The sequence below is a fragment of the Plecotus auritus genome (assembly GCF_963455305.1).
Source record: "Plecotus auritus genome assembly, chromosome: 2".
Taxonomy (NCBI): Eukaryota; Metazoa; Chordata; class Mammalia; order Chiroptera; family Vespertilionidae; genus Plecotus; species Plecotus auritus.
This window is the reverse complement of record NC_137771.1, coordinates 31,377,381-31,402,641: the sequence shown is the minus strand read 5'-3', so window position 1 is coordinate 31,402,641 and position 25,261 is coordinate 31,377,381. Positions and strand designations below refer to the sequence as shown.

Here is a 25,261-nt window from a genome sequence, read left to right as displayed (position 1 = left end):
TTTTTTTTTTTTCCTGACAACTGTGATATCAAATGTCAACCAGGCTCGGCTCTGCTGCACACAGACAGGTGGGGGCTGGGGGTGGTTCTTGATAACTGTGTTGTTTAGAGGAGGGTCCTCTGGAGCCCCCCACAAGGGGCTAGGAAAGGCTGGCCGTGGTCTGCCTTTGCTCCCAACCCACAGTGCTTCTTGAGCAAACTTCTCCCTCCCCAGACCTTGGATGCTCTGAGCCATCCGCTGTCTCTGCCTTCACTGGGTGGTATGAGGATCTGGGGACAGAGGCAAAGCCCTTTGGGGACTGGAAAAATGCTGGGCAAGTGGCAGTGGCCTCCTCTGAGAGCTGACTGTCTTCCAGGTGGGCTCTGGAAAGGGGTGCTGAGCAGCTATGTGCATCAGACCTCAGAAGAGCCCGTCCCCCTGTCCTCACTTGCCCTGAGTGAGCCGGGACAGCTGGCACCGAGCGCTGGGGAAGCGGGCTCTGGCGGGCCCTGACAGCTCAGCAGTGGCAGCAGCGGAGGTGGCAGTGGCCGCAATGGCAGGGGCTATTCTGAGAGCTGGGAGAGGCTGGGGAACTGAGACTGGAGGAGGGGAAGCAGCAGGGGAGGAGACAGTCCTGTGAGGGTGAGGGGAGTGTCGCTGTGGCCCAGGGAGGGGTGTCTGCCAATAGCAGTTCTGTTGGGAGAGCTGTGTTTTGTGTCCTCCTTACTGGGAGGGGGTGGACCAGTTGAGGTACTGAGGCATGCACTGGGGTTGTTTGGGTGTACGTGTACCAGTTTTGTGATCCAAGTAGGAGCTGAGAGGGTAAAGCACATGTCTGTGTGTGAGCGAGAGAGTGTGCATGCATTGGAATTCGAGCAAGTTTAAGCCTGGGAAAGTGTGAGCAGAAGCAAATGTGTCTGTGTGTGAAAGGGGAGGAATGCAAGGGTAAGCAAGTGGGGGCTTGTTTGTGAGCAGGAATGAATGTGGGAGTGTTGGGGAGGGTAAATGGCAGATTGAGAGCAAGCATGGGGGAGGGGAGTGGAGTGGAGGGAGGGAAGAGAAGGCAATTTGAGAGAGAGACCTGGGACCAAGAACCATAGGAAGATTCCGGCCTGTGCAATTGGGATGCAAGTGGAAGGGACATATGCAAGTGTGCATGTAGTGAGCCAGTGTGTGTGAGTGGTGAGAGCAGGTGGGGCAGTGTGAGTTGGGACAAGTACAAAGGGGAGATATAGATGCAGGAGCAACACCAACAGTAATAAAAACGGCAAGCTTTTATTGAGCGCTTACTTTGAGCCTGGTGCTGATATTCATGATCTTATTGAATTCTTCAAATATCCTATGAAGTCAGTGCTATGACGACACTCATTTATAGATTAGGAAATAGTGGCTTTGAGCAGTTAAGTAACTTGCCCACACTCTTAATCACTGTTATACTGCCTCATAATGAATGTGTGAGCAGGGGCCAAGTTGTGAGTAAAGAAGAATGAGTGTCAGTGTGTGGCATGGTGGGTGTGTATGCGGAGGGGGGCTGAGTGTGCCAGATGTGGGTCCCAGAGGAGAGTCAGGCAGCAGCTGTGGACACTGGGTGGGGCAAGGGCCTAAGCAGAGTCTGAGTCAGCCTGAATTAGGGTGTCTCTGCCAACCTGGCTTTCCAGCCCCGCAATGGCAGCTTGTGCCAGGCCCCCAGCTAAGGATCCTCCCAGCTCTGGTATGGCCCCCAGCAGGCCTCCATCTCACAGAGCAGGCTGGGTCAGGGCTGAAGACTGGCAAGAGGCCTGCCTGGCCTCCAGAGTACCTGAGAGGGCAGCTCCCAGTGTGGGCTCCCAGGCAGGGAGGGCATGTGAGTACCGTGGAAGGGGGTACAGCAGTGATTTCAGAGCCCCCGTGACTCTAACCAAAACCACCTGGAGAGTGTGCACATTATGCAGAGGGGTATGGGGGATAGCTGAATGTTCCCATGCCCACCCTTGCCTACGGGGCTGTGACTCAGGAAGATGCCATGCCAGGCATTTGCAAGCTGGGCCTGCTTTCACCCCAGGGGGTGAGGAGGGGCCCCCTTGGCCCCACCCCCACCCATACCCTTAGCCCTACTCCTTGGGACTTCAGTTGGAAGGAAGGAATTTTTGAGAGAGGCTGTCTCCCATGGCCTGGGCCCAGCCCTCTCACATCCCAGAGAACTATTGCCAGTTGCCGTCTCCAGCCTCTCTAGGAGTCTGGTAATGACTGATGGCTTGGGATTCTAGTCCTGCCCATTCCATCTGGGCAAGTCACCTCGCCACTCTGGGCCTCAGTTTCCCGATTGGCAAAGGAAATATTGTCCTAAAGGGACATAAGGCATGGCTGGAAGAACAGGAAGTAGTGTGGGCAAGCAAGGAATAGAGACAAGTGTTGGGAGTTGGAGTTAGAGAAGGTGTCAGGGATGAGTTGACATTTGAGCTGAGCTTTGAAGAATGGGAGAATCTCTGATCATGTCCTGTAGGAGAGGAAAGGGTGTTCTAGGCAGAGGGCATACTTTGAGCAAAGGCAGGCAGGTGGTATGGTGACTGGAGACCTAGCCTAGAACCCTGTGGGATGAGGTCATGGGCTGCTCAACTTCTCAGCCAGCCTCCCCTTCTGAGGCCATAATATGATCTGATAAACATCCGACTCTTCCCTAGCCTATGCTAGGAACCCCATCTGTCTCTGCTGCTGCTCTTGCCATAGTGGCCTGAACAGTGCCTGGAGCATCAAAGGTGTTCAATAAGTATCTGTTAAGTGAATGAGAAGCTTCTCCCCATACAGGATGAATTTTGGGGCAAGTGTTTCTTCCAACAGCTCCTGCAAGAGCATCCCTCAGAGTGTAGTACTCAGTGCACCACCTGGGAACTTGTTACAAATGCAAAGTCTCCAGCCCCAACCCAGGCTTACCCTGTGAGGTCCAGCAACATGTTTTCACAAGCTCTTCAGGTGGATTCTGCTACACTTTAAACTTTGAGAATCCAGGCTCTAAAACTATGTCCACAGGTACCCTAAGAGCCGATGAAGACCTCGTTGCAGGTGGAGAAGCTAGAAATGTGGCAAAGCCTGGCCCAGAACCCCAGCCCAGTCTAGGGCACAAAGGAGAGCTCCACCATCCGCCCCATCAGGATTCTAAGACTTGGAAACGCCAGGGATCCAGAGTCAGGGGCTGGGCATTCCCTTCGAGAGTAGAAGGCGGGGTCAAGTGCTCTGAGTCCCGCCCCATCCTCGTTGCCCCGGGAAACCCAGGGTTGTAACAATAACCCGCTGATGCGCTTCTGGGAGGGATCCTGCCGAGTCCGTGGGTGGGACAGCCCTGCTGCGAACCAATGAGGGCGCTAGGGCCCCGCCCCCGCGCCCCCTCCCCCAGAGCCGAGCAGGGGGCGGGGTCGCGCCCGCCACTCCTCCATTGATCCATAGGCGGCGCTGTTGCTTGCAGAGGATGCAGTGGGGTCGCCCCGAGTCGCGCGCCCCGCGTCTCCACCACCCCCCCGGCCCGCGGGCGGGGCACCCGGCAGGCCCAGGATTCCGTGGCTGCTAGTGGGTACGCCCCGCCCCCGCCCCCGCCGGACCCGCCCCTTCTCGGTCCCCCGCCCATCCCGAGGTGCAGCCGGCGCTGAGCGCGGCAGGCGCGGGAGCTGGCGCTGGAGCCGGAGAGGCGGCGGCGGCGTCGGCATTCACGGGGCGGCGGCGGTGCGGGCTCCCGCACGGGCTCGGGCTCCGGCATGGTGCAATCCGGCCTCGTCCCAGGAGACCGGGGCCCGCGCGCGGGGCCGGCGCCCGGGGAGCGGCGGCAGCGACGGTGGCGGTGGTGGCTGCAGGTTCAGGCAGGCGGCAGGTGCTAGAAGCGGAGCTGGGCGAGGTGTGTGCCCGCTGGGCTCCGGGGCCGCCGCCCCCTCACTGCTCTGGTCTTTCCCTCCCTTTGGGCTTTCCAGCGACACCAGCCCTCTGTCTCCGTGCCCCGGCCCATGGCGCCCCGCGGTTGAGCCGGCGCCGCCAGGGACCCCTCCCGCGGGCCTCCCCGGGGCGTGCAGATCCCGGAGCCACCCGCCCACCCTCCACGGAGCTTCCCTCCTCGCCCGAGCCGGGCGGGACCATGGCTGCGAAGCTGCGAGCGCATCAGGTGGACGTGGACCCGGACTTCGCGCCGCAAAGCCGGCCGCGCTCATGTACCTGGCCCCTGCCGCAGCCCGACCTGGTTGGCGACGAAGACGGAGCGCTTGGTTCAGGGGTAGCTGAGGGCGCCGAGGACTGTGGGCTGGAGCGCCGGGCGACGGCCCCAGCGATGGCCCCAGCGCCGCCACTGGGAGCGGAGGTCGGACCGCTGCGGAAAGCCAAGAGCTCTCGGCGGAACGCGTGGGGGAACCTGTCTTATGCCGACCTCATCACCAAAGCCATCGAGAGCGCCCCGGACAAGCGGCTCACACTCTCTCAGATCTACGACTGGATGGTCCGTTACGTGCCCTACTTCAAGGATAAAGGCGACAGCAACAGCTCGGCCGGCTGGAAGGTGGGGGAGTCCGGCTGGGAAGAGGGGCTGGGCTCCTTGGCTAGGGCTTCCAGGGGGAGCTCTGTGTGTCTGGGTTCCGAGCGAGCCGGCGGGAGGGAGGCCCCGGGGCACCCCCAGGGGTCAAGGAGTGTGTGCCCAGGGCGTGGGGCCGACCAGCAGACAGGAGGGGGCGTGCTGGGAGCAGCTGTGTGCATATTCTGGATGCGGGATGGGAGGTCTCATGGGGTAACAAGGGACTGACTGCCACTTTGAAGCACCCCTGAAGGACACCCCCAGCCCATCCTTGGAGGCATCGCAGAGGAACCCATTCCCAGGCTTTGGACAGTGGGGAGCCTCCTCTTACCCCCATGAGTGTGCTTTGAGTTACTCTCGTTTTACCTCTCCACCAGGGCACCCTCCTTAAAGAGCTGGCATAATGACTTGTTCAATGGCTGCTTTCCCCCCAAATCTTTCCCACTTCCCTGCCTGGCGCTGACCCCAGGGTGAGGAGTGCAACCCTCAGCTCACAGCTCTTCCTGTGGAGCCAGGAGTTCACCTTAGGGCACCAGCTAGTCTGGGGTGGGGTGACTTGTCAGGTGACCTGGGATCTGAGTTTTCCATGGGGCAGCTGCTGTCCCCTTGCTTTGATCAGTATGATGGGCTGGTGATGACTGCTGCTGGTGTTAGGGCATGGCATTGAGGGCTGGGGATCTGTCCCTGCCTACCCCAGGCTGTCTTCCACTTCCCAGGCTTTCTGAGCTCAGATGCATCTGTGAGTGGGGGAGGGGCAGGGGCACCCCAAGGGAAGCCTCACCGCCAGCCAGGGGAAAGGGGAGAGCCATCTTGGGAGAGGACATGGGCTTGACTGGATTGTGGATTCCAGACCCTCTCGTGGGGAATGGGAAGAGTCAGTGTTTTTTGGGGGGATAGGAAGTTGCGGATGGAGGGACTGTGCCTAAGGTCTGTGAGCTGTCAGACTCCCTATGGGAGAGGGGGATCTCTGCCAGGGAGGCATGCCTAAATGGAGGGAGGGGGCTGTGCCTGGTGGTGGCTGCAGACTGGGTCAGAGGAGGTGTGCTGGGGAGGGGGGGCACGCCCAAGCTTGTCGGCATGGACAACACTAGATGCCCAGTGGCTGCATTATAGGGGTCGTGGGTGCTCTGACCTGGGCGCCTATGGCTCTCAGGCCACTATGGGGTGGGGTCACAGGCTGGAGGAGCAGACACGAGCCTCCTTCCCTAGCCTCTCCAGTCCCCTTGGGATCAGCTCCCATTGGAACACTTATTCCTCCCAAGTGTGTCCTGCCCTTGGGCTTTGCTCCCACCTCCTTTCCTGCTCCCCATGCACTGTCCCACCTTTTACTTCTCCCTGTGGCTATATTCCTTGTTCTGAAGGGCAAAGTTCACATGCCTCTTCCTGGAAGCCTTCCTTAACCCTTTTTAGTTAGCTTAGGAATCCCTCTTCTCTGGTCCTCTCCCTGCCTGTCACAGGTCTTAGTCTTTTGTGTCCTATCTCATTTCCCTTCCCCACCCTGCCTTTGGAAGACAGTGGCAGTGTCAGAGTAATTTCTGCGCCCACAGCACCCAGTGGTAGAGCCTGGCACTGAGGAGCCAGTGCTCTCTGGCGAAAAAGGGAAGAAATGGGTAGATGGTGCAAAGGATGCTGTGTCTGTGGGCCAGAGTAAGCCAGGAGGGCCTGCTGCAGGAGATGGTGCTCCCATGGGCTTGATGGATTAGGGATGGTGGGGGAGATGACAAGAGGGGACAGGAAGCTGGAAGCTAGGAGAGAACTGCAGTTCATTGAGGCTCTCAGGGCCAAGCCCTGTGCCAGACACTTCCAGGCATCTGTGCCAGGTGTGTCTCCTTAAAGGCTCTCATCAGTCCCTGAGGTGGGTTTTATTGGCACCATTTATAGAGCTGGACACTGAGGCACGGCATGGAGGAGTGAACTGCCCAAAGTCACACCATCAGTAGATGGGAAAGCTGGACTCCAATCTGGGGTCTCTCCCGCCAATGCCCCACCGAGCCTCTGAAATCGTGTCCTGCTGGCACTGGGTGTGGGAGTGGGACACTGATGGCTTTTGAACAGGGGCAGGTCTAAATCCTAAAGTGTGATTGGGAATGTGCTTGGAGGCAACTTCGTCCCATGAGTTCATTTCTCAGACCGTGAGACTGAGGCCCAGGAAGGAGATGGGACTTTCCTCAGGCCATCGGTGAGCAGCAGGCCCTGGATGACGGCCATGTTTCCAGTCTGCCCATTGGATGCGATTTCCACTGCACCAAGCTGCTCAGGACACAGTGGTTCTCCCCGGGTCTGGGCTCAGGAAGGAGGGAGTTCTGGAAGGCTCGTCCTGGGCTGGAGCATTGGAGAGGGAGCCTCAGGCTTGGGCTCCTGACCTAGGCCCTGGCAGAGACCACCTAACTCCTGGGAGGGGAGGGCTGTTCAGAGGGGACTCTGGCCTTTCCCATCTCATTCCCTGGTGGTTATCCTCCTTCTACTCCTTCCATTCAGCTCCCCAGGGAGCCTCTTTTCCCTCTCATCCTACTCCCCCTGCTGCCTCTTCCCCCCTTCCCAGTCAGTCCCTCCAGGGGCCTGGTAGAGGGGCCATCCCTAACTCCCAGCCAACCTCTGGTTCACAGGGGCTGTGGTACACCTCAGGTGCCTAGACTGGGGCCAGGGCCCATTATTCCTTCCTTCCTCTACTCCCCCACATAAATGTTGCACTGGGATCCCTGGGTTGTACTAAACCCTGGATTAGATGGAGTAGGTCAACCAAAAGGAAAGACATTGGACCTGCCTTTAGGACACATCAGGGCTCAGCCAGTTCCACACCCAGGCCCTGTGTTTTATAGGAAGGAAGGGCCAGGGGTGGGAGCAGAGGTATGAGGAAGGCAGGTTAGATCCCTTGGGGAAGCCCAGCAAGCCCTCACTGAGAAGGTGGCACTTGATCTGAACTGCTTTCATTGGGGTAGAACTTGGGAGAAATTCTTCCAGGGGAGGTGGAATTGAGCATGTTGGGTCTGGGAGACCATTGGGCATGCTAGGCTAAAACCCAAGGCTCCTAAGGATGGCAGGGAGGTGGCATGGGAAAGGCAGAGTGGGACAGATCAGGAAGGGCTCATGTGCTTGGCCTTTGCCTGGTGGTCCCACCTGTGATGTGGGGAGGTAGTCGAGCAAATCGAAGGAGGCAAGATCCGCAGCAGGCACAGTACACCCACCAGGCTGAAGCCTGAAGAGAGTTCCCAGCCTTGGTGCTGGGAACTCTATTAAAATAGAGGCTGATAGTGTTCCCCTCAGAGTAGAGGGTCTCTAGGCCTGGGAAGAGGGCTTGGACAGGAGGTCCCCATCCCTCTACAATGTCCCAGAAGTGTGGATATCGGACATCCAGGTAGAGCCTCCCACTTTCTCTCAGATGCTCCAGCTCCACCTTCCCTAGTGATGACTCCTCCAGGGAGCCTTCCAGGCTGCTCTGGGTCCTGGTGAAGCACTTAGCACTCCTGTCTCTTATCGCCCCTGGAGTTGTTCTGCCTGTTTCCTGGCTGCCAGCTCCCCTGGGAGCTCCCAGGCCAAGCCTGGGCGCCTCCCATTCTTGTCCCCAGGCCTGGTGGGGGAGGAGCACGGGGATGAGGACTTCTCTTTACCCTCAGGGCCTGGAGCAGCCTGGCTGTTGGGGGGTGGGATCTGGAGGGATGGTGTGCTACCCCCATCGGCCCAGGCTGGCCAATAGGTCCTAAGTGGTATGGGGGCTAGGAGGGACTGAACTGAGACGCCAGGAGGAGGGTTCTGCTACAGCTGGACTGAGCATTGGTTGAGTACAGGGGGCACCCCCTTTTTTCCTCCCCTAGCCTGCTGGAGCAGGGCACCCTCCTCCTTCTTTGTCCTCCGGGGATCCCCAGCCCCCAGGGCTATTGGGGTGTGGGAAGAGGCTGTGTGAGCCAGGGTTGGGGGGTGTCCTCACAACCCCCCCCCCAAACACACTGCACGAGCGGGGGGCTGGCAGCTGCCCGCCTCCTGGGCACAAGCCCGTGCCAGCCGCTCCTGGCACAGTTGCTGGCACGCCCGGCAGACTCCCACGGCCACCTGCTCACACCCACCCACGAGCTAGCGCTGGCGCTGCGGGCCCTTCCGGCTTTCCGGGCCTCCCGGGGCCCCTCCCCCGCGCTCTGGAGCCCCCAGCCCAGCCCTCGGCTCCCCGCCCGCCCCCTCGCTCTTGCCTATCCGGAGCCCAGGGTGCTGGCCCCATACCCACACAACCTTGGGAGCTGGGTCCCAGGCCCCTGGGGGTAGCTCCGCTGCGGGGAGGGGAAGAGGGGGCACTAGGAAGCAGATAGACCAACAGACAGGGTGAGGGCCCCGCCTGCCACCTGGCGCCGCTCCAGCGGGACGATGGCGGGCAGCGCCGTGCCAGGCGGTAATTGCAGACAGACTAATTTAAAGAGATGAGACGGTTATTTTTAACTCGTGTTAAGGTAATGAACGGCGCGAGGGGGTGGGGGTGGGGAGGGGTTTGCGGTTCGAAAGTTCATTGCCCACCAACCCCCACTTTCTGCGGTTTGGGGGCCCTCTCAGGCCCGGAGGACTCCAGCCTCAGGACTGACTGGAGTTGGGGCTTTGCCAGAGAGGGTGGGGTTGGCTGAGAGGGCCCGGAAGGAGGTGCCCACCAACCAAGCGCCTGGCCACCGTCCTTCCAGGTGGTTATTAGGATCCCTGTTTCCCAGATGGAGAACTGACTTGCCCTGGGGTCACATCCTAGGAAGTGGCAGGCCTGGGAGTTGAACCCCCTTCTGACCCCCAAATTTAAGCTTTTCCTATGCCATGGAGCCTAGAAGCGAGCTTGTTCCAGGAAGCCCACCTTCTCACGTGTGGTCCTGGGGGCTGTGGAAGCCCTGCTTTCTGTGTCTGGTGAGGGGTGATTCTGGACTGTGAGCCTCTGGGATATGGTTGTACCAGCTATAACAGAGCTGTTCCTCACCTCCCTGCCTCCCTCACCTGTGGCTGACTCACCAGTACACCCTCCCTACTGCAGCCTGTGGGGGTGGGTACCTGGGAAACTGGTACACATTGGTGTCCAGTTCTTCCACGTCTGAATCAGACTTCAGGTGTCTAGGGAAAGGGGGACTCACAGAGCCTAACACATCCTTCCATGCCTCCTTCCCCAGCTCAGTCCCTTCACACACTCCAGGTGCCTGAGAGCTCATGACCTCTGGCACTGCCATTCTCTTGCGAGTCAGGTCTTAATGTCAGGACTTCTTTCTTTCTCCCAGCTGTGTCTCATTTCCCTGGAGCATCACTCAGGGTGTCCTAGTTCAGTCCTTTGGGGTCAGTTGGAGCTGTGGAGTTGGGAGTGGGTGTGGGGTGGACAGAGCACCTATAGGGGAACCTGACCTAGTGTATGTGAGCTAGAGCAAAGCTCTCTCCCATTCCCGGTCCTCAGTATTCTCATCGGTGTCCAAAGGGCCTTAACTCGGTCTCTGGTTCTTTCCGGTGTGTGACTGACAACCCCTCTTGGTTCTAGGAGTTATGAGGGGTTGGTTGGGACTGAGGACACAAAGTACTGATAGAATTCCTCAGGGTGGAAGCATGTGAGTACAGGTTTGGATGGACTCGAACTTGGGACACCTGCTTGGAACTTCCTACCCTGCCCCTGGCAGTGCCCAGGTGGCAAACATACTCTGTGCACAATGAAGGGGACAAGTCAGTTCTCCATCTGGGAAATAAGGGTCTTAATAACCACCTGGAAGAATGGTGGCCAGGTGCTTGATTAGTGGGCACTTCCTTCCTGGCCCTCATGGCAGTCTAAGCTGGCCCCCAGAGCAGGCAGATGGGGAGTGAAGGGTGTTGGGTGGGCATTAGCTGAGGCTCTGGGGCCTGGGTAGGGTGCTCAGGGGGACAGCTGGATCTAGAGCACCCCCTTCCTCCTGGCACCCTGGTTACCATAGAAACCAACTCCTGTTTGGGATGGTTTGGCTGTTTGCTGCCTCTCCCCACCCCCCAACCCATATGTGGAGGTGGGAGGGGGGCCAGGTGGCGTGTAGGGGAGGGGCCTCCCACACCCTCCCCCCGACGGCCTCCATCTTTGCAGAGAACCTTTCTGGTCTCTAAGGGGAATGCCTCTTGTGGGAAGGGGAACAATAATTAAGAGCAATAATGTCTGGGTGCTAGGCAGTCAGTGGGCACTTCAGTATGAAATTCTCTCATTTCATATTCTCTGGGATCTAACAGGTACATGTTTTTAGCCCCATTTTGCAGTTGAGGTAATGGAGGCCCAGAAAGATGAAGTCACTTGGCTAAGGCAGTATAGCTGGGACGAGGATGAGCCTGGATTTAGACCTGTCTATTTCTACCATCTCCCAATGCCCGTGCAGTGCCAGCCCACACACCAGCCAGCCCTCCTGCCCCAAGGCTTACGCATGCTCCAGGACCCTCTGGGACTCCTCAGTTCCCTTGGGAGCCAACCAAGCCCAAACTGCTCTGTTTGGAACCCTGGGCCCTCTGCTGGCCTTGTCCAGGCCCTGCCCTCCCTCCAACTTTCCTTGCTGCCTCTAATCTCAGGCTGCCTTCCCACTGCCACCTTGCATCTGACACTGGAGTTCTCAACCCACACCCACTTGCATTGTCACATGCTCACCAAGGCAGCTGTAGAACTGATCCCTTGGGACACCCCTCAGAAACTAGGCGGGGTGCTTGGGTGGTTTGAACAAAGACCTACCTCCCAGGTGATTCTGGAACCCACTGCGTCTGCCTGAGAATTTCCGCCTTAAATCCTTAGTTGTTGGCAAACCTGGCTGATGATCAGAGTTACCTAGAAGCTTTTAGTGAATAAAGGTGTTGAGTCCCCATCTCAAACCCTCTCTGTCAGACTCTCGTCAGGTGGGCTTTGGAATCTGTATTTTAACAGTTTTTTTTGGTGATGGTCAGATTCTGAACTGATGCCTTAGATGGTACCTTCCCCCGGATCCTGCTTGCTCTTCCCTTCTTCTGTTTTTCCAGTGTGGACCAGCCTCTTCTGTAAGCAGGCCGCCCAGGTTGAGCCACTCCTCCTCCTCATTCTTTGTTAGGTTTTCCAGAGAATTGAACCCCCTATAGTGAGCTCCAAGGGGCTGACCACCCCCCCCCCACCCGCCATCTCCAACACATTCCCCCAGCCCCCACACTATAGCAGTTATGCTGTATACAGCTGGAAGAAGAGAATGGGCTGATGCGCCCTGCCACTGAGCCTTTGGCTGCAGGATGGAGGGGAAATGTCAGTGTGAATACTCAGAATGGTGAAGAACCTGAAAGTCGCAGCCTCTGCTCTCTGATAGCTCCCCATCTGGTGGGAGAGACAAGAGCATGTGTACAGCAGTGTTGTTCCCACAGGATCCAATCCTGGGGCTTTAACTGAAGCCCAAGGCCTTGGCCACTTGGCCCCAGTCAACCTCTCCAGCCACATCACTGACCGCTCTCATCTTCTGACCCTTGCTTATCCACACTGAACTATTCCAGCTCAGGATTCAACCCTCACTACATGCTTTTGTTTCGTTCTCACAGCCATCCTGTGAAGCTGATACTGTTACTGTCCCTGTTTTGCAGATGAGGAAACTAATGCTGAGAGAAATAAAGTGGCTTTCACAGTATCTCACTGGAAGTGACAGAAATGAAACTCCCTAGGGCTAATTCTTTCCTAACCCAGTGCTCTGGCCAGGCCATTCCAAACTGACCCCCCCCCCCCCCCCCACCACCACCACCACCTTGTCCCGCCCCTATCATTTCTGCTTCCCTTGGAGTCTGGCCCTGAGGCTTGCAGTCTGGGGCATGCATGAATCCAAGGTCCCTAATATTCTCAGACAGAGAGCTCCTTGAGAGATGTCCCCCACCCCACGATGTCTCCTCCCTCCATCTGCAGGCCCCAAGACTGATGGCAGCTTCCCCCATTCACTTTAATCCAGGCCCATTGTGCAGTGTTGCTCAGAGGAACTGAACATCTCCTTGACCTTGAGATTCCTCCAGGTCAATCTGGGAAGATAAGATGAGGACTCCTGATTTTGATTCAGGATGAAGACTGCTCAGGGTCATGATGGAAGGCCAGATAATAAGCTAAGGGTGTTTGGAGGAAGGTGAAGGGAACCAGACAAAGGAGGTCAGACCCTGCAGGACTCTGGGAGTTTTGGCTGTGTTGGCCAGGACTTGAGGCTGGAGAAGCGAGCAAGGGCCTGAGGGCAAGTGGCCTTGAATGCCAAAATGGGGAGCTGGTACTCCAAGCTGTGGGGGATGGAGAAAGATCACTTGAGAGTAGTGTGGAGGGTGGAGTAGGGGGCCTGGCAAAAGTGCCCAGTGTGGGCCTGGTGCTGGGATAGAGAATATGAGCCTGAGAGAGGGTGGAGGCTCACAGAGTCCAAGATTCCAGGCCTGTGGCCTTGAGGATTTCGGAGGTGAGACGGTAGTATAGCTAGGAGTCTTGGAGGCAAGAAGGGAAGGGCAGATACTAGCTCTACCACTCATCCCCTGTGTGTCCTTGGGCAACTGGACCTCAGTTTCCTCCTCTACAAAATGGGATAATAACAGGACTCATGCGCAGGCTTTGTTGTGAGAATTGTAGGAGAAATACTTGTAAAGTGCTCAACAAATCTTAGTAAATATCATTACTGTTAATCATTGCTCTGGGCAAGGAAAAGAACCACCTCCCTACTACTATGCTGAGTTGGGGTCCTTAAGCCCTGATCCCTGAGAGACACTGGTGTGTGTGTGTGTGTGTGTGTGTGTGTGTGTGTGTGTGTGTGTGTTGCAGGGGGAGGGAGGTTCTTGCTCAAATGCCTCCCATTCTGTCCTTGAGGTATCAGATATTCAGGATGTCCAAGCTCTCTCCTGCCCTTAGGTTGACCCACTGCTTTCTAGCCCACAGAGCCTTCCCCATGGCCTTGGGAGGCAAGCAGGCAGGGTGTAGGTTCTGTATTTTCACAGTTGAGGACAATGATTTGCTCAAGGTCACTCTTGAACCCAGGGCTACCTGCCCCTGGACACCAGCTCCTCTTTAACCACTGGGAGGCTTTGACCTTGGGCATGGTTCTTCCCTCTCTGGCTTGGAGTCCTATCTAGAGATCTGAATTCCCCCTCCCCCAACACTCTGGGAAGCTGTGATGCCTCCTCCACCCCTCCTGTCCCCTCCCCCTGTCCTCAGCTGGCCTTGCCTCCTCTGTAACCTGAGCTGGGGCTGTGGGGGAAGGGGCTTACCCTTTGCCAGAGGCACCTGCCAGCTGAGCAGATGTGAGGGGATGCAGGCCCCTCCCCAGGAGATCACAGTCTGTTAGCCCAGCAAGGCTGGGGCAGGCAGGGCTCAGCACACCCAGCCTTGCCCTCTGGCCTCTGCCGTCAGAGCTTACCCTGAGCACTTGTTCATGTTTTAGTGGACATGCATGCTCCAACATGTCCTGTAAGGACTTCTCAGTATCCAGAAGAAGACAGATGGCAGATGAGGGCTGATGCCCCGGTCTGGGTGGGCTGGCCTGGGCTCCTAGAGCCCCTTGGCATGGGGACAGTAGGCCAAGGGCAGCCTCTGGGGGTGAGGCCAGTGTCTGTGCGGGTGGCCATGCCCCTGGGAGAGCAGATGGTTCTCTTGGCACCATGCCCACTCTTCCTTTTTTCCCCCTAGGAGCCAGCCAGCAGGGCTAGGGCACAGCTGCTGGGCCCTCCCCAGAGCCAGACCCAGGGCAGGGCTCGGTGAGGTCACCGCAGCTGCTCCAGGGCCTGAGCAGGGGTGCAGGGAGGTGCTGGTGCAGAGGGAGGAGGGGGCTCAGACTGAGGAGAGACAGGGAGAGGCTTGAATGGCTTTTCACTTAGGGATCCCTTTAATCCTGGATGAGGGAAAAAAGTCTGTGGAGGGGGTTGCTGAGCCAGTGTGGACAGCACCTCCTACCCCCATCCCAGGTCCACCCTGGAGCTTCTGCCTGGCCCAGGCTCCTCCCTGGGCATCTCAGAGTGAAAGAGCCTTGGTGTGAATTCTCACCACCACTTACACCCTGTGACCTCGGGCAGGCGGGTTTGTCTCTTGGAGCCTCAGTTTCTTATCTGTAAAATGGGGATAATAGATACCCTCAGAGGGGGTTGTCACAAAGACTCTATAAGATTTAATTGTTGAGTGCATGGCTGGTGGTGAATGTTCAGTAAATGATTGGTTCTTTCCCTCCTCACTTTGCTGAATTCTCCTGAGGAGCCAGGAGGTGCTGAGGAGGAAGAGGAGGGAAATGGCAGAGGCAGAATGAACGGGAGGAGAAATCAGAGGGAGGAGGAGAGGCCTGGAGCTCTGGCCTGAGGTTTTGCTGAACAGAAACTTCACAGAATGGCCAGGCCCTGAGTGGTTTGTGGCTGCTGAGCGCTCCATCCTATATGTGGCTTACTGTGAGCTAAGGACTGCCCACAAAGTTCAAGTGGGGAGGCAGGCTCATGCAGTTGTACTCTGGTTTGCAGTTAGATTTCTGCAATGGCACTGAGGTGGGAGCAGTTATCTTTGGGGCTTACAGAGGGGACTAGGAAGAAGCTACAGAGCTAGCTTTGATGGAGCAGCAAAAACTGGTCAAGCAGAGAGATGGAAGGACAAAGGGAACAGAGTGTGCAAAGGCATGGAGGTGTGAGACATCTGGGGTGGCTGGAGTCTCAGATGGGCTTAAGGGAATGGAGGTGATGAAGCTGAAGAGCATCAAGGGCTCTGTAATAGCAGTCTGGAGTTGGACTGAAGCCCACAGATGATGAGGAGCCATATAGGGGTGAACTTGGACTTCTGCTGCTGACTTATTTGCTGCCCAGGCTGGGTGTGTGGGTTCTGCTGTCTCTGGAGTGGGAGCGGGGGTGCCAGGTCCTATCCTGACCTAATGCCTTGCTTTGGACATTCCTCTTGGCCTCTGGCTGCCCACTTCTGTCCCACTGCTGATTCTAAGCCTACTGACCTGTCAACACCTGTGGCTCTGATGATCCACCTGCCCTTCTGCCCCTCCTCTACTACAGGCCCTAGTACTAAGGATTTATACTTGGTCTCAGGTCCCTGTGGTCATCCAGGTTATCCCTTCTGCCAGGAAGCCTGCCTGGATTAAGCATCCCAGTTTCACCTCAGGCAGCAGAGCAAGTGACCCCTGGAGAGTCTATGGCTCTGTCTGAGACAGGTGTGTATTTTTAGGCCAGAGTGGGGTTGAGATATGGGATGGGAAAGGGGCTGCTCCTGGGGGCTCTGAACAGGGAGGGATGAGATTCTTGACATGTGGGATCTCATTTAGGTCTCAGCCCTCTCTCATGGATGTTGGGATTGTCACCCTGTTTTACAGGGGAGGCCCAGGGTCACTTGGATGAAGTTGGGATTCCAACCCCTGCCCTTGACCTTTCTTCCTGCAGAAAGAGAGGAAGGGAGGGAGGAAGAGAGGAAATAGGAGCTGTCGAGGGGATTAGAGCCTTTGTACTCGCCCCCCGCGCCCGCTGCCACACACACACAGGTGATCTCTGCTCAGGGAGGCACTGAGGGAGGAGCTGGATCATCATCCCCATCTTGTAGACGGGCTCAGTTTCCTGAGGGAGGGGCTGGGATGAACCGTGGACACTGATGGAACCTAGAGAGACATCCATACCTGGTTTGGGGCTTAGATTGATGGGCAAGACCCTGGACTGAACTGGGAGGGTCCTGGAATTCCCCAGGTGCCAGGGTGGCCAGGAGGTAGCACAGGGCTTACAGTGGGTGGGGCACAAGCCTTGGGTCTCCTGTCTGTGATAGAAGCCAGGAAACTTGGCTTGAGAACCAAGGCAGGGATGGCCACTGATATGAGCAGCAGGGCATTGCCACCCACCACATTGGGGGTATGAGCCCTGGTTTTGGAATCCAACAGCTCAGAGACCTAGACCTGGCTCCATCACTTCCCACTTCTTAACTCACCTGAGCCTCAGTTTCCTCCCTCTGTAAATAGTATGTAATGAACCTAGTCTGAGTCTGGCATGTAGTAGGCGCTGCTCTTCTTTTGCCTGGGTATTTGAAGTATGTGCCAATGGTGTGCTAGAGCTGGCTTGCACTGGCTCATGAGAGCCGTCTTGCACACTTCCCAATTTTGCACTCAGCGATCACATCATACTGGCAGCTTAAAACTGGCTACGATGGGAGTATCCATGCCACATAAATCAGCAAAAGCTATAAATCAAATCAGTTGGGAACTTTTCCCTCCTGGAGAGCTGGAGGAAATCCATTTTGTCCCCAGAGGGGACAAAAGGGAGGCGGGGTAATGGTGGAGTGCTGGCTGGGCCAAGCAACCTAGAATTCTAAGTCTCTGGGCCCTTTTGGACCTGGGGATATTGGACCTAGTCATAGTGCCAGACAGCTCTCTGTAGACATGGGACAGGGAATAGTGGGACCCCTTTTCTCTCCTTCTTCACCCCCCTTCCTCAAGAGGTCTGACAGGCTCTGGCTGGAGAAGTAAGATTGGATGAGGTTGAGCTATCAGAGAATGAAGCTGTGCTGGAAGGAGAAATGAGGTTGTACTGGAAGATAAATAAGGTTGTACTGTCAGGGAATGAGGTGGTACTTGGAGGCAAGGTGAGGCTGCATTATTAGATAAATGAGGTTGTACTGTCAGGGAATGAAGTGTACTTGTAGGAGAGATGACGTCCTGCTGGATCAGTCGGGTTGCACCGTCAGAAAACACAGCCACACCACAGGAGGAAGGAGAGCCTCTGACTTGGAGGATAAATGAGGGTGTCCTGCTGGATAAATGAGGGGGCCCATCAGGTGAATAGAGTGCTGTTAGCAAATGAGGTTGTACTTGCTGGATAAATGGGACTGGTGTGCTGGATAAATGGGGTTGTGCTGTCAGATGAATGCATTATTGCTCGTGGGCGAAGGGTGTCCTGGGAATAGATGAGGGTGTCCTGCTGGATAGATGAGCTACCGCCACCAAATGGATCAGACCCTGACCACAAGGGAGACACCATCACCAAGGCTGAGGGTATTCTGTTCCCACTGGGGCTCCTGGAGTGTCTTCTGGCTCAGATGGTACAGGCTGTGAGGACCGTTGGCTGCAGCAGGCCCTGGGTTAACTAAGTCTATCTGAGAAGCAGGAGGGTGCAGGGTAGGGGGCTGGAGTGGGCAGCTGCTCTGTTCACCCTGTGAGACAGTCTTCACCTCTCCTGGAAGCCGTATTCCTCACTGCCATTCTCCTTGTGGATCATACTCTTCCTGACTTTCTCCACTCCACACTTGTCTCTTATTCTAGGTTGCCTTCTCTCAACCCAGTTTGGAGAAGCTACTGTCATGTGCCAGCTACTCTGCCCAGTCTCGTTAATTCTTCCTGCGACACAGTATTACCTCCTTTCTCTCTCTCTCTCATTCTACAAACATTTATTAAACTCCTTGTTTATATCAAACTCATGAGGTACAGTAAAAAAATGGACAAAAATCCCTCATTAATTAAGTGAGGGGGCCCATCAGGCTCCCTTATATTCTAATGTTCTAATTTCCTTACATTCTAATATAAGGAAAATCAGACAATAAGTAATAAATACAGAAGATAAATTATATATTTATACATTTATTAATGTATATATATATATATATATATATATACCAATTATATATTAATTTAGAAAGTGATAATGACTTTAGAAAAATTTAGAGTAAGGTAAGGGTGCCAAGAAATGGCAGAGAAGAAGAGCAATTGTTAAGAGTGGCCAGGATGGGCCTCCTGAACGGTGGCATCTGGACAAAGACTCAAAGGAGATGAGGGATTGGTGTGGGTATCTGGGGTAACAGTGTTTCTCTGAGACAGAGGCCCCAAGGTGGAACCATGCCTGTTAGGTTCAAGGGACAGAGGGAGGATCAAGCCAGACAATGTCAGGGGAGGAGTCTGAGAGGTCACAGAGGGGCTTGTGGATTCTAGCCAGGCCCCTGTTCTTTATTCTGAGTAAGATGGGTGCATTGGAGGGTTCTGAGGTCATCAGAAGGATCACTGGCTGCTGCATAGTGGAGAGCTGTGGGGAAGCAAGGGTAGAAGCAGCTACCATTGGAGGAAACTGAGGTTCAAAGCATCTTGCTCCAGATCCGCATTGAAGCCAAAACTGGGGTTGTGCTGTCAGATGAATGCATTACTGCTCAGACCAAGACTAGAGCTCATGCACTTTGCCCTGCACAAGCCTCTTTCTGTTGGGTGAGGCCTCTGGCGACTGGCCTCCCTGGGCCAGGTCCTGAGGGAGAGTGGGATGGATATAGGATAGCCACTGTCCCTTCCCTCTGCCCCTAATTGTCTCCCTGAGCCTGAATCAGAAAGGTTCTGTTTCTCCTGGGAACCCGCCCCAAGTCTGTCTGGAGGTGTAGGAGGTATGAGGCCCCAGAAGCCCGCCCAGCTCTGGGCATCAGGGAAGCCTGGGCATGCCAGGGCGTGGCTGTGGTGGTGGGTTGCTAGGTGACTCCAAGAGGGAGCCCTGGTTACTGCTGCCTAGCAGAGGCGTCTCCCTCCTCTGCCTTCCTCACCACCCCTGTGGCCTCTGGCCTCCCAGGAGGCCTTGTGGGCAAGATGTGATTGGCGCTTGCCACTGGATCTTGGCCCAGAGCTCTGATTGGTACCAGGTGGCTGGTCCCTGAGGATCCAGACTAGACTGCGGAGCCTGGGCTTCCCTCATGGGGCACAGCCCTGGTGCACACCTGATGTAGAGCCCAGCTCAGCAGTCAGAGGCCAAGGTCCTCACCTTGCTCTGGGCCTCCTCCCTGGGTGACCTTGGGAAAGGCATGGCATCCATCTGCCCTATCTATCTGGCTTGCAGAATCCCTCCCAAGGGGAGAGTGCAAGGCGGGTGCTGAGCGAGAGGGCTCCAGGCACTTCTGCCCCATCCTCTGATGGCTTAAGTAACACTCAAGTATTGCATTAGATTCCATTTACAAAAAGAGTGTCACAACTTAGAAAAAAAAAAAAGTTTTAAGATCTCTGAACTGGATGATTCCAAGAACTTTGATTATCAAATTAAAAAGGTCCTCAGAGTACCACTGGCCCATCTCATCAGTTTACGGGTAGGGAAACTGAGGCCCAGAGTGGAGGAGGGACTTGCCCCAGATCAAGCTTGGTGGAGAGGGAAGAGCACCAAGCTAGGGATCCTGAGGCTTGGACTCAATTCCAGCTCTGCCACCAGGTCCTGGGCGGTTTTGGGCGAGACCTTTCTCCTCTCTGGGTTTGATCAGTCATGGTTTCAGGCTGGAGCTCGGGCACCCAGGGGTACCTGGCTGGGCAGGGGACAGAGAGGGGAAGGTTACAAACTGTCATAGGCCCGGAGCACATGCTCTTGGTGGTAATCTGAAACACTTTTATTTGTATTCAGAAAATGTGGATGTATTATGACGTACAATGCAAAATTCCCTTGAATTCTAAAAAGGGAGCACAAGACTTGTAAGGAATTTTGATCTTTGAATATGCCCCCAGTCTTGCCAGGCTGCTAGCTTCTGGGAATGGTTACATGGAAAGTTTGAGAAGCACTGGAGTGCTGGCTTCATAAGATGCTTTGGAAATCCTGCAACTCCTCTCTCTCTCTCCCCCGGTGGAATGCGATGTCCTTTAGACTCAGTGAGACTAACCTGAAATCAATACCTGGCTCTGCCACTTAAACTGTGTGAACTTGGCAACTTCCCCGGCAACTTCCTCAACCTCTCTGAGCCTCACGCTCCTCATCTTGAAATAGGGATCACAATCCCTGACTTGTGTAGAGTTTGATAGAGTGATTACATGAGATAAAGTACTTACAAGGCCCAGAGCTGAACAGGTAGTACTGAGTAGGTGCTGGTACTTGGTGATGTCCTTCCTCCTCCCCCCACCTCTGAGCACTCAGAACCAGGCTGGTACATAGTGACATTAATCAAGAGGTGTTGCCTGACTGGCCTTCAGCTGGAGAGGCTGGGAGGTGGAGCCTCTGTAAGCCAGATGTCCCATTTGGGAGAACTGAGGCCCCTGTGGCCCCTGAACACAGGTGTGGGGAGGGGCTGGGGAGGCAGGTGCAGGGGCGGGAGCAGAAAAGGGGATGAGTACCACTCCCTGGAGGGTCCAGCTCCCCTCCTCTCAGGGTCCCAGGAGAAGCCAGGCAGGGCAACACTGGGAGGGGCCTTGGAGACCCAGCTGTCACCTCCCAAGACCAGAGAGTGCCAGAGATAGGGCACCTGGGGCCCTGAAGAGTCAGGTGCTCTGGAGTTCAGGCTGAGGGAGGGTACCCTGGGCAGCAGAAAGGACCCTTCCTTCTGGACCCTGATGGGAAGGGGGCAGGAGGGAGAGTCCTCATGGATCAGTGATTTCAGGGCTGGGTGGATAAAGAGTTAAGAGCAGGTCCATGAGCTGGGCAGATCTGGAGTGGTACCTGGCATTGCTGCCTATGGGACCATGGGCAAGTTACATCATGCCTCTGGGCCTCCACTCTCTGGTACCTGAGATGGGTAATGCCAGCTCTCCAGAGTTATTGGTGCCCAGCACAGTTACATTCAGCGTAATATCAAGGAGGTAGAGACAGAGCAGGTCTATGGGTGATCTAACAGGTGAGGGTCTTCTGGACAGGGTGAGGGATTTAACTGTTTATGAACACCTGGTGTGTTCTGAGGTGGTTATGGAATGTCACCCATTTTTTTTTCAGGGTAGCTCACTAAGCACTGAGGCTCATAGAGGTTAAGTCAACAGCCCATGGTCATATAGCTAGGTGGCTGAAAAGAGCCAGGCATCCTGACCAGCCTTCTGATACCCAAGCCACAGCAATACCTTAGCCAGGAGGTCAAGGTCACCAGGTGGGAGGCCCCAGAGGTGGGGCGGTGGCAGGCCCAATAAGTTCCTGTGAAGTCAATCTAGCTGTGGCCTCCTCTGCCTTCCTCTGTCTCCAGGACAGGCCTGGCAAAAGCAGGCAGTCATATGGGGAGCACTACAGACTATAACAAAAGACATTTAGAATAGGATATGTGCAGGGGTGACAAAGGGTGAAGCCCAGGGAAGTGCCCGGGACAGCAGAAAGGGCTGTGTAGCCCTGGGTAAGTCACCTCTCTGAGCCTGGTCTTTTTATCTGTAAGTGGACATTATGGCACTTGCTTTGTGGAGATTTGTGAACATTTCACCAGGAAAGGGCTTTTTAGGGAGGGTGGGCTGCAACCCAAAAGGCAGGCACTGAGCAGAAATGGGGTCTGAGGCCTCCAAGCCCATGGATGTATTTTGCTGGAATCCAAGGCCTCTGAGGAGTTCACAGAAGCTCAGAAGAGTTGGGGGAAATCTCTGAAAAGTGTCAGGCCTCTACCCACCTTGGGGATGGATGCCCAACCTGTTCTGCTGTCCCTGGCCAGGCCCTCCCAGCAAAGGGTTAACAGTCTTCTCTACCTGCAGTTGCATTTTAAAGACACAAAATTAAAGCAGGTAATTTATTCTCCCCACACACGAAAGAGCAATTAGTTCTAAACAGGGCTTAATCAGTCACCACGAGATTGATTTCTGGAGCCCTGGGTTTTCGGGCTCCTGGCGCCATGCCAGACTGGGGAAGGAGGGGGGCGGACAAATGAGCCACAGCAGCATGAGCCCTTACATAATCTGCTGGGGGGGGGGGCGGGGGGGCTGGCAGCCTGGCTAGCCCCGCGGTGGGGCTTGGGTGAGTCAGAGAGATCTTGCTCTCCTGCTGCAGACCCCTTGAGAGTAGCCCTCAGGGTTGGCGATGCCTCCCAGGAAAGGCCCCGCCCAAAGCTTGGCCCCACCCTCTGGGCAGTGCCTGCGGGGACGGGGGCGGGGGCGGGAAGGGATGAGGTGGCTAGGGTCTTGGATGGATATTCTGAGTTTGTCTGACCGGATGCTTACCCCTGCCTTCCTCACCCCTAATCCCTTCCCCCATTCACCTTTTCATCTTCCCTTTTTCCTCCCCTTCCCCCTTCTGGCTCTTTTCCATTCTTTTATCCTCCTCCTTCTCTATTTCCTCCCCCTCCTCTTTCCATCACTACCCCGTCTTTACTCATGGCCTCCTCACTTCCCACTCCCCGACCCATGTCCTTGTCTCTGGTCACAGAACTCCATCCGGCACAACCTGTCGCTGCACACCCGTTTCATCCGCGTGCAGAACGAAGGCACAGGCAAGAGCTCCTGGTGGATGCTGAACCCTGAGGGCGGGAAGACCGGCAAGACCCCGCGGCGCAGGGCCGTGTCCATGGACAATGGGGCCAAGTTCCTGCGCATCAAGGGCAAGGCAAGCAAGAAGAAGCAACTGCAGGCACCCGAGCGAAGCCCCGACGACAGCTCCCCGGGCGCACCAGCACCAGGGCCTGTGCCTGCCGCGGCCAAGTGGGCCACCAGCCCAGCCTCGCACGCCAGCGACGACTACGAGGCGTGGGCCGACTTCCGCAGTGGCGGGAGACCCCTGCTCGGGGAGGCGGCTGAACTGGAGGACGACGAGGCCCTGGAGGCCCTGACGCCGTCGTCGCCGCTCATGTACCCGAGTCCCGCGAGCGCGCTGTCGCCCGCGCTAGGTGCACGCTGCCCTGGGGAACTGCCCCGCCTGGCGGAGCTGGGAGGCCGCATGGGCCTGCACGGCAGCAGCGCGGGGATCCCCGAGGCCCTGCTGGACGGCGCGCAGGACGCGTATGGGCCGCGGGCCCGCGCCGGGACGCCCGCCTACTTCGGCAGCTGCAAGGGCGGCGCTTACGGCGGGGGTGGGGGCTTCGGGCCGCCGGTGCTGGGCGCGCTGCGACGCCTGCCCATGCAGACCATCCAAGAGAATAAGCAGGCCAGCTTCGCGCCGGCCGCCCCGCCCTTCCGCCCCGGGGCGCTGCCCCCGCTGCTGCCTCCGCCGCCGCCCGCACCCCGCCCCGGCCCGGTGCTGGGCGCGCCCGGGGAGCTCGCGCTGGCGGGCGCGGCTGCCGCCTACCCTGGCAAGGGCGCGGCCCCATACGCGCCGCCGGTGCCCTCGCGCAGTGCCTTAGCCCACCCCATCAGCCTTATGACGCAGCCCGGCGAGGCGGGCACCGCGGGCCTGGCGCCTCCTGGCCACGCGGCCGCCTTCGGGGACCCGCCCGGCGGCCTCCTGCTGGAAGCACTGCCCGGGCCGTACGCCGCGGCCGCCGGGCCTTTGGGTGCCGCGCCCGACCGCTTCCCGGCCGACCTGGACCTCGACATGTTCAGCGGCACCCTGGAGTGCGACGTCGAGTCCATCATCCTCAATGACTTTATGGACAGCGACGAAATGGACTTCAACTTCGACTCGGCACTGCCTCCGCCGCCACCCGGCCTGGCCGGGGCCCCTCCCCCCAACCAGAGCTGGGTGCCGGGCTGAGGATCCGCTTGCTGCGCCCCGGGTGCCAGCCCCGCCCCCAGAGGGCCTCTGTCTTCCCATCCTGATCCCCGGGTCCCCATCCCCCTGATTCCAGCTCCACGGAGGATCCAGGAGACAGCCCCAGCCCTGCTAGAGACATCTCTCAGAAGTTAGCTGCTGAGGGATGTGGTAGGGAGGGGCTGGGGCACCCCACATTCCTGCCCAGACTCCTGAGAGCCGCTCCCCCTACTCCCGGGGCAGGAAGCCTGGGGGTGGAGGCTGAATTCCGGACTGGGTGGGAGTGGGGAGGAGTGAGATGGGCTGCGCTGGTTGGAGAAGCCTACCCGGAGATGGGGGGAGGTGAGCGAGGGCGGCTCTGAATCTTCAAGTTTCCTTTGCAGGGGCCCTCGCGATAGATGGTGAATCGCCTACCCCAATTGACACTTTCCATTGGTCTTAGCCTACCCACCGAAAGCCAGCAACCCCTTCCAGAAAACACACTCACAGCTACCTATTGGCTGTGCACCCTGAACTGTCCTTTGCCCCAAACCGCCCTCTGACCCTGCACCCTCATGGTCCAACCCCTCCCTCCCACCCTTGTCAATCAATCCTAGCTTCTCCCCTCCTCCCTCGAGTCAGTTGCCCTTTGCATTCCCTACCACCCCCGCCCCCCCCCCGCCCACTCCCCCAAGAACAGGTCACAGCCTCTCCAGCGGGCCTCAGCTCTAGATCCACACCCCAACCCCAGCATCCCTTTCTCCGTGCCAGTCCTTGCTCCTCTCTCCCATATTTATAAGTGTCGGGGCGGGGCGGGCTGTGGGCGCGGCGTCCCTGGCGCATATCGTAGGCTGTGTACCGTGGCCGTGCCGTCAGTCAGCGTGTGCGTGTGTGTGTGTGTGCCGTGTCGAGGCCGTGTAGAGTGCATTGTACAGCATATTTTCATGAATAAAATTGTTTTAAATATTTCCCGCGCCTTGGGCTAGCAGGGGGAGGGGTGGGGGAGGAGGATAACTGGCAGGGATCCTGGGGCGGGGGTTCCAGTGTCTGAGTCCCTATTGTGGTTTTGTGTCTGAGAATGTGTCAGCATTCCCTGATGCCTCTCTGCTCAACACACATTGGTTAAACGCCTACTGAGTTTTGGCCGCTGGGGATGTGACTGGAGCTCTGCACCTGTTTCTTGTGCATGCAGGACGTTTCAGGCCTGGGGAAATTCTGCCCTGAATAAGCCTCAGAGTTGGGAGAGAAGGCACAGATATCTACTGAGAACCTGCAGTGTTAGGTTTTGTATTAGTATGACTTTTGTTCCCATTGTATAGATGAGAAAACAGGGTTAGAAAGGGAAAATGTCTTGGGAAAGCAGGGTGGGGTTGTGGACAGGAAGCCTTTGAAGGCACATTTCTATTTGATTCCAGTCATTCCCTGTGGTGTGTTTTTTTGTTGTTGTTGTTTGTTTGTTTTATCAGCCCATGACATTGGACATGTTTTAAACCTCTATAGCCTTGCTTTCCTGGTCTAGATTATAGGATAATAGCACCCATCCCATGGATTTCTTGT

The 25,261-nt window shown here is 56.7% G+C and overlaps 1 protein-coding gene across 1 annotated transcript; it reads left to right on the top strand.

Annotated features, from left to right (window-relative positions):
- The first annotated feature begins 3,752 nt into the window (after positions 1–3,752).
- On the top strand, positions 3,753–24,671 carry FOXO6 (forkhead box O6). Its single transcript, XM_080655004.1, has 2 exons — positions 3,753–4,489; positions 22,469–24,671. The coding sequence occupies exons 1-2, from the start codon at positions 4,076–4,078 to the stop codon at positions 23,726–23,728; spliced, it is 1,674 nt and encodes a 557-aa protein (XP_080511130.1). The 5' UTR covers positions 3,753–4,075; the 3' UTR covers positions 23,729–24,671.
- The last annotated feature ends 590 nt before the right edge of the window (positions 24,672–25,261 follow it).

What these genes read in the sequence shown, in the direction of transcription:
- FOXO6 (XM_080655004.1), top strand. Translation starts at nt 4,076, where the DNA reads ATGGCTGCGAAGCTGCGAGCGCATCAGGTGGACGTGGACCCGGACTTC. An exon ending in ACAGCTCGGCCGGCTGGAAG is followed by an intron (nt 4,490 to 22,468) that starts GTGGGGGAGTCC and finishes CTCTGGTCACAG; the next exon opens with AACTCCATCCGGCACAACCT.